This window comes from Cyrtonyx montezumae, unplaced genomic scaffold (assembly GCF_038088225.1).
Source record: "Cyrtonyx montezumae isolate F1298 unplaced genomic scaffold, pur_monq_1.0 scaffold_8, whole genome shotgun sequence".
Classification (NCBI taxonomy): Eukaryota; Metazoa; Chordata; class Aves; order Galliformes; family Odontophoridae; genus Cyrtonyx; species Cyrtonyx montezumae.
Genome location: NW_027072089.1, coordinates 21,040,193 through 21,048,687, shown reverse-complemented (window position 1 = coordinate 21,048,687; position 8,495 = coordinate 21,040,193). Strand labels below are relative to the sequence as shown.

General features: G+C 39.4%; 1 protein-coding gene across 1 annotated transcript; it reads right to left on the bottom strand.

The window, feature by feature from the left end:
* Nucleotides 1-3,494: 3,494 nt before the first annotated feature.
* LOC136058435 (cytochrome b-c1 complex subunit 7) lies at nt 3,495-7,394 on the bottom strand. The gene is made up of 4 exons (XM_065751859.1): nt 7,253-7,394; nt 6,488-6,559; nt 4,887-5,053; nt 3,495-3,735 (listed from the first exon to the last, which is right to left on the bottom strand). Exons 1-4 carry the CDS (start codon nt 7,377-7,379, stop codon nt 3,658-3,660), a joined length of 444 nt encoding a protein of 147 aa, XP_065607931.1. The 5' UTR covers nt 7,380-7,394; the 3' UTR covers nt 3,495-3,657.
* Between the last annotated feature and the right edge of the window lie 1,101 nt (nt 7,395-8,495).

Genomic DNA, 8,495 nt, shown 5'->3' with positions numbered 1-8,495 from the left:
TGAAAACACCCACACTGCCAGGTAAACAGAATTGTCATTCCTGGCATCCCAAGCTGTCCAACCAACCTGTTACCTTGTCCATGACTTAGGTCTCGGGCAAGCCAAGGACCATTTGACACCGAAGCATTTAGAAAATTGCCCTGGAGGATATCTGCACCTCAGCATGACTTGCAGTAGAATTTGGGAAACCGAGCTTTGGGATCAGGCCTAGTTCTCCAAGGACACTTAGATACTAACCCAAACTGTTTACCGTGGAGACAGTCGCCTGTGTAGTTTCCAGATCTGTCCTTTGGGCCTTAGACTGGCTGCAAATAAAAAGGAGGCTAAGAAGTGAAGTCACTCAGGGCACTTAAGTCAGCTGCATACCCAGAGGGCCTCCAAGTTCCATCTCTGGCCTCTCCCCAGAGCAGCAGTGGTGCAGGTTATGTTTGCCTTCTGTGGATTGCACAGGCAGCCCTTCCCACAGCTGGAGCTCCAGTCCACAAAAGCCAACCGCAACGGTGCAACAGCACCGCGGTGAAATCCTGAAGATAATCTTTGACTTCTGCTGTCTAGAGAGAAAACACTTCAAGTAGGAATGCGTTTATCACATTAATCCTAAAACAGTTCCATTATAATGACAAGTGTGATGTTTCATCAAAATTCTTAGGAGATTTATATCTGCTGTAGCTCTCCTTTGGATGGAAGTTGGATGTAAAACAAGCATATGTTTCTTGTTACAGAGCTGCAAAAAAAAATAATCCATTGTTTCTTGGTTGACTGATTGAAAATTTAAAGAAATCAGTCTGCCATAACAAACATGATCTCTACAAATCCAAATGCATTCTTATATTTCACTGTCTATTTAATGAAGGAACTTAAATGAAGTAAAGGTTCACTGAAAAACAGTTAAAAACATTTAAGCTATAACCATCATCAAGCTGCAGCATTAATAATATTAACTCAGATTCTCTTCATTCCATATTTAGATGGGCCTAAAAATGCGAACTCAAACAAAGAAATATATCTCCATTTTTGGAATCTGTATAGATTTTATATCCAGAAAACTACAACAGTGAAGATTGAGGTTTCAAAATCAAGTTTGTAAGCTTAGGAGGTGCTGCTGCCTTTTTTATTACAATAAAGTGACAGTTTTTTTTTTTTTTTCCAGTGGGAATCCCTTTTATTCAGGAACTCTTTTCAGCACACTGCTCCACCTTGCTTACTGCACACTGTGCAGGACACAGAAGTATCAGCTTCTGGACAAGTATTTCTACACTTCACTTCATAGGAATAAGGACTGTGAGGTCTTTTTCAAATCTTAGCAAGAGTTACTCCTGGCAATGCCACCAGTATGATCTGTCTTGTGACCTAACAAATACCAACGCCTTCATCTAGTATTCTTCAGAACAGATCTACTGAAAAGATACAGCTACAATCACTTGGCATTCCTGCAGATGGAAATCAGAACACTTACAAAGTGCAATGCATGGTGTTACAGAACTTCATGACAGTAAAGAAAACCTCATTCTCCAAAACTTAATGCTGTTTTTCCTTCACCATCAGACTGTTTTTTCATCCTTGTCAATTTGTCTCACTTTACTGCTTTACTTTTCTGCAGACAGCAAGCCCATGGCTGCACAATCCTTGATCGTTCAGAAACAGCACACAGCTTACACAAGAAACTTGCAGGATCCCACAGACAGCTGCTGAGATAGGTCGAATTTCTACAAGGAGATTACAGATATTATAATTGTGTCTCCAACATTTGCAAGTCCACTCTTCCCCATCCCAGACGTTTTTAATGAAGAAGTAAATTATTCAAAAATAGGAGTCACACTGACTCCAGCTTGTCACCAATAGGATTTGAGTACTTCAATACCATACAGCTTTTACTCGACTCTTAACGCTCATAATGTCAAATATGAATGTTAAGTCAGTGATTTTGCCTGTCATGCCAATTGGTACATGGAAGCTTCCCACTCTGTTCAAAAGTCAGCCTATTTTCAAATGCCTCATGTCATCAAAACCCTTTTCTCCACCCTAATTTTTTTTAAAAAGCTTTTGAATCACAATAACCACAGTTCAAAACTATGGTCAAAGGGATACTAACTTTATTTGTAAGTTCTCAAAAATGCATCACTGAAGGATGCATGCTTCAATGATAAGGTTTTACGATAGGAGATGAAAGAAACCCCAAATTCTCAATGTAATCTATTTGCAAAATTCTTAAGGAATATTGGCAATACAGATACTTTAATACTCTTTCGATTTTATGTCAGGCTGTAAAGTACTGGGATAAATGTTTAACCCAGGAATGGCTGTATCCATTTTGCAGATTGTGTTGTGGAGTCTCCTTCTCTGGAGATATCTGAGACCTATCTGTACACCTACCTGTGGGATCTGCTTTAGGGAACCTGCTATTGCAGAGGGGCTGGACTCAATAATCTCTAGATTCTGTGATTTTTAGAGATGCAAGCAAAGAAAGCAAAGAGATAAAGATCAGTAAGTGTCATGAGCAAAGCTAAAAAACAGAATCCTGGATTAGAAGTTCAAATAGAAATTAGTCGTATTAATCCAAAGTTACAGTCATGGCTTGCTCCATATCTGTGTACCTTTTATTCTTTTTAACTGTTCTAGCTTTTGCTCTAGGAATTTTTGCATTTGTCAGATAAGCATTCGTAACAAAAAAGGTACTTTGCTGCTATCACACAGGATAGTGTGCTTCATACCAAAGGGTATAACAGATTTCAAGTTTTGCAATTTGTGTGTAATAACACAAAACAGGTCTCAAATTAACACTACCATTAAACTCAAGGTCTTCAGCCAGCAAGGGCTGCCATTTTCAGATACACTTGAATCACTTCTGTGTTTAAGTGGAGCCTGAATTATACACATCTCTAATATTTAAGCCTGTTAGTGTAACAGTTCAAAATATTTGATGCCATTCACTGTAAATAATATCCTCCAGGCCAAGCAAAAAAGGGGAAGTTAATTATACTGCAAAAAGCACATTGGTGTATAACCTCTATCCTTTTAAAAAATGTCATAAGCTGAAATGAGACAGACGTTAATATTTATATGAAAATAATCTTTTATGTTTTAGCAACACATATAGTACAAAAAGCTAGAGAAACATCCCCTGATTTTATGATTAAGGAACCATTTCAATTTGTTATTACTGTAAATACATAAGTGCTGATATACACACATGCTGTTACCTTCTGCTGTCTCACGACACCAACGCAACATGAAGAGCAGGCCCTGCACTGCCACCTCCAAGGAGAAGATAAAGGAAATAGCACCTCCTTTTTAACTTAACAACTTCACCAGCAGTTCTGGGTGTTTCTTTCCTAACCCTCTAACTACAGGAAACAGCTGTACTACAAAAGAAGAAAGTATCAAGAAGCTGGAATGAAGACCACATACCGTTAAGCTAATGTGTAATGTATATGCTCAAAGGAAAGATTTGAACATTAGCTTGCAAACGTTTATAAAGAAGCCTTCCCAGGAGATGTTATACTTTGACATATTTATTTAAGTTGGACGAACAGACTCAATGAACAAGCTGAAACAAGTATTCCTTCAGCCTTACATGTGCTTCCCTGAAGACTTCAATAACCAAACATTGATATATCAAAAAAAAAAAGTGGCTATTTGCATGAAGTAGTTCAATAGTTACTTCTTGTTCCATGCTTCTCTTTCAAGTCGTTCACGGATTACTTCTTTTAGGTATGGTTCAAGATAAGGCTTATCCTGAAAAAAGAAAGGAATATAAACATGCTTATATTTAAAAGGGAGGTCCAGAAACAACTCAGACCATTCCTACAGATTGCCTCTCTCTCATTCTTTCTCAGATTTAACAACAGAGTGTAAGAGAAGGGGGTTAAAAAAGGGGAAAAAAAGGAATTGCACTACTCATTCTGAAAAGGTAATTTGGTATCTGACAAGTTTTGCCAAGTCTGCAAAGACAAATTCCCTAATGTAACCAGTTCTAATTCCTAATGCCTCACCATAAAAATGATGCTTTCAGTTTCACCTTCAGAAATAGCATTGGGCTTGCCCAAGATCCACTTGAATTACATCAGGTCCAAGTAAAATACTATTTGCATGGGAGAAACTTATTTTCAACTTAACTTCCAAATAGCACTGCAAACAGATTCAGCAGAACACCTGACTATGTTTAGTTGCTAATCAAACTGCTGCTCAATCACTCTATGGAAACAGATAGTCAACGCAGCATTTACCAAAAAAATGACCAATAACACAAGGAACAGCTTCTGCTTCTGGAGAGAAATTAAAGCTCTTGTGTTACCTTCCAGTCCAAAGCCTAGTGGCAAGATTCCTTTCTACCTCATCTTTGGAGAAAGATAAAATGGAAAGCAATGCAAATCTGTGAGTTAATTCACTGCAAAGAAACATTTTAACTACAAAAAAAAGGCAGATTTTGTTTAATTTGGTTTTCACATTGCAGTAAGATGCTTACTCTAACACACAGTTCTACTTTAAATTATTCTTCCTCCTTGGCATACTCGTGAACTGTATAGAAAGTCATGAGCCATAGCTTTTATTAATAAACTCATCAGAAGACTCTCCATAGTTACTAGAGTGTATCTGGTTACCTGACAGTTTAGAATATGTCATCTGAATACAAGAGTGCTATAGTTTTGAGCTGCAGTTTAAGCTCTTGTTATCTTGAACAAAACGTTCTAATTTCCACTGCTAAAATCCAGACTTGTAAGCAGAATTCCAAAGCAATGTTAGTCAAAGGTATTTTATAAGATATATACTGATTTACTCATTTTAAGTAACATGTAGGCATGCATCTCTTCATAGAGATTCAGAGTCCCACAGACTGATCACAGCCCTGTCATTAAGAGCACCTTGAGAAGACCTGGCACACTCACCTCCTCGTATTTCACCCACTGTTCTTTTGGAAGGATCCGGTGTTTCAAGCTTAAATCAAGTGCTCTCTTAATGCGAAACATTCTTTCATTGTAAAGATCCTCTGGAAGTCTCTTCAGTGCCTCTTTAACATCATCGTCTTCATACAATGTATCATCTCGCATTAATCCTGTACCAAAAATATTTTTACAGTATCACCGAACAGATCTTCCTAAGTCCTAAGTCAAGACTAACAAAGATGTTTCAAGACCTGGGCATAACATTTAGAATGCAAAATTGTGAAGAAATCAAACATAGGAAAAGAGAGATACTAATTCCTCATAGAGAATAAAACTGTGAATATTGAGTTACACACACTTTTGTTCCTTTTCTTATGAAAGGATATGAAAATGGATACTTGATTCAATGTGTTTCATCAGATATTCAGATCTGAGAGCAGATTTCTTCTCTACTTTCTATCCTTGTATTTCAGATGGCAGCCTATGTAAGAGGTTTAAGAGCTGATTCTACTACAGTCAGCTGATCACAGATGTGACCACTTCAGTATTTAAGAACAATTCTCTTAAAAGTCCAGTGCTAACAAAGCCTTGATGCCCACTGACTATAACAAGCAACAGAAATATGAAACTACTCAAACTGCTTGTGCCTGAGTTCTTATCTTTCCTCCAAATGGGACATAATTCAAGTAGAAACATCTAGTCCTCTGAAAGGGAAAACCACCACCACTTTTTTTTGTTTGTTTGTTTTTGGAATGAAGAATTTCTGAAATTTAACCAACCCTGCTTACAATTTCAGTATTTACAACAAAGGACAAAACATTACTTCTGTATCATTTCAAGACTAGATTATAAGAGTACAGCTACTGACTTGAGGTCCAAGGTGTTGATCTCACATTACTTGGATTGGCAATCATCTCCCAGTAAAACAGAATTTATTTTAAGCAACATATTCTTGAACCCAGTTTTGCAGTTTCTTGCTAAAGGCACAAAAAACGCAGCCACTATTTTAATCACTAGATTTCAGAAAAGCAGAAAAAAGCATTAAAGTCTTCAAGAGTTTAACAGACAACTGAACCTCTAGAAGAGTGACAGTGGCAGAGGAACAAATTTCAGTCGTTCAAATTCTGTTTTTCATAATGTCCCCGGGGAAAGTATGTGAACTTCCTTTAAATAATTCACTCAAACTGCTGTCAGTAGTAATAGCAGTCTTCATATTCAGATTCTCTTGTCATTCAAAAACAGTTCCACAATCTGTATCATTGAAACAAGCTCAGTAAAAACAATGGACAAATAAAGTACAATACCATCAAGGTAATCTCCTTTAATTAAGGAAACACTACTTTTACAGTTACTTGACCATTAAGCAGGTCAGAGACTAAATCCTTTTTTGCAGACTGAATACTTTGCATAAATATCCCTGACTGCTATCAGCAGCAATTTCTCCATTTTCAGAGATAGTATTTGGGAGGATAACTTTTTTCCACAGATCAATGTAGCAGCTGATGTTGATAGAATGACACATCAAAATGCCTACACTGAACCAACCATAACTAGATTGAGGACTGTCGCTCTTGAAAAGCTCTAAGTCCCAGTGAAGTACTTGCCATATTTGTTGAACCCAGCTGCGTTATAGTACCACTTTCGAATCCTGTCCATCAGGCGGCCACCTCCTGAAACTACAAAGGACTGTCATCAGTTGGAGAACAAGATAAAATTCAGCATTCCACACCACTATATCAGCATGAAAATATTTGTTAAACTCTTTCACACATAGTAATACAACACCACTCAGAAGCCTAAGCCTCTCTGCTTTCCAGTATTCAGAAACAGAGATTGAGCATACAGGATGAGTGCTTGTTCCACGCAGTATTTTGACCTGTTCCATGCAATTTAAATATCAGACTACTTTAAGGCTGACATCACTGCTAAAAATTCATAACCAAAGACAGTAGTTGTAGTGTCAAGCTCTGTAAGTGTTACTTGAGCTAAGAGCAGTGTTCAATCTTTTCAGCTTTTCTAGGACGCTTTAGGACCTGATAAGAAATGTCAGTGACGGTCAGAGCCCGATGCCAGCGTTCTGGCAGGTCACCAGAGCCTCGTGGAAAGGTGGCGGCTCCTAAGCAATTCCCTATCGCTTGCGAGCCCCTCAGCCCCACCGAGCTGAAGGACAAGCTCAAAGAAGGCCGGGACAGAGGTTACCGAGAGGCGACAGAGGCCAAGGACACAAGGCACCCAACGCGTCCCCACCTCCCCGCCGCGGCCCACAGCCCCCCCCAGAGCCGCGGAAAGGATGACGGGACGAAGACAAGCCCGGCGGGACGAGCCCCGTGCCATGGCCGCCTTCAGCCGCGAGCCCTCTGCCGCCTCACCCGTTGCCCTCGCCGCCATCTTGACCTCGGCGCGGCGCGCTGCCTGCTGGGGGCGACCGGCTGGGGACACTGCGCAAGCACAAGGGGGCGGGGGGCGGCCGCCAATGGCAGCGCGGCGCAGGCGCATGCGCAGAGAACCCGGCGTGGGGTGGGGGCGGGGACGGTGGCGGCCCTGTGGGAGCGAAGCGGGTTTAAAGAAGGAAAATAAAGAAAAATCTTTAAAATAGAGAGAAAAAACCAAAGCGGAACTACTCGAGTTATACCGCTGCGGCGCGGATAAGGAACTGCGTTAGCTCTGGCAGTGGTGGTTTCTTTGTATTCAGAAAGATTAAAGCTCAGGTTTTAAGACGTCCATGACGGGAGATACCATGGTTTGTCATCAGCTGGGTAGTGCTGAGCACAGCAGAGCAAATTCACAAAAATCCCTCTCAGTTGCTGACTGCCTACAGAACCTTTTTCAGCCTCGTGTGACAAAGGGGTACTTCACGTTCCAACACCAAGCTTTTAACAAACGGAGACGTTTCCATTAAATAAACAGAAATCCAAATGGAAACATCTGGATTTTAATTTCCTGACCTATTTTAACTGGAAGAATAGAAGCTTCTAAACAATAAAGTATTAGCTTGCATTTGGGCTTAGTTTCTTCACATTGCTCAAAAACACTGCAAAATATTTCATAATTCAGTATAAACATAGTTTACTCACTGATAGTATAAAATACCTTTAATACTCCCACAATTCCCATTTTACTTCCATTATAATTGAGCAACTGTCAATTAACCACATACTATAGCCCCTTTTTGTGCAGTTATTTCTATCCTAAAGTCATAAAAATCACATCAGGGTGAAGTAAAACTGCTTCTCCTGTCAACAAAGCAAAGACAAAAGTGACTTAAACAAAACTAGACGTGTCTCTAAAATTGAGGAGCTTTTTTTTCTTATTGTGATTTGCCAGCTTCAAAAAGAAACACCTTTGCAACCTGTTAAAAAACGCCCTTTTGTATGAGCAACTTAACTTTACATATGTAATAGTGTATTTCTCTCTGCTAGAAAGAAGAGTAAATAACATTACTAGCTCTTTAAAATGAGAATAGGTAATCATGCCAATTCTTTGCTATTACATTAGCTTGCTAGTAGGGTGAGAAGATGGAGGGAGACACTGGGAAGATGTCACTATCCAGTTTTCCCATCTCTCAGAACACTGAAGTTATTGGGAAAAAAAAAATCCACTTCAATTTACTTC

What these genes read in the sequence shown, in the direction of transcription:
- LOC136058435 (XM_065751859.1), bottom strand. Translation starts at nt 7,379, where the DNA reads ATGCGCCTGCGCCGCGCTGCCATTGGCGGCCGCCCCCCGCCCCCTTGT. An exon ending in GATGGCGGCGAGGGCAACGG is followed by an intron (nt 6,560 to 7,252) that starts GTGAGGCGGCAG and finishes AGTCCTTTGTAG; the next exon opens with TTTCAGGAGGTGGCCGCCTG. An exon ending in AGCTGGGTTCAACAAATATG is followed by an intron (nt 5,054 to 6,487) that starts GCAAGTACTTCA and finishes TTTTTGGTACAG; the next exon opens with GATTAATGCGAGATGATACA.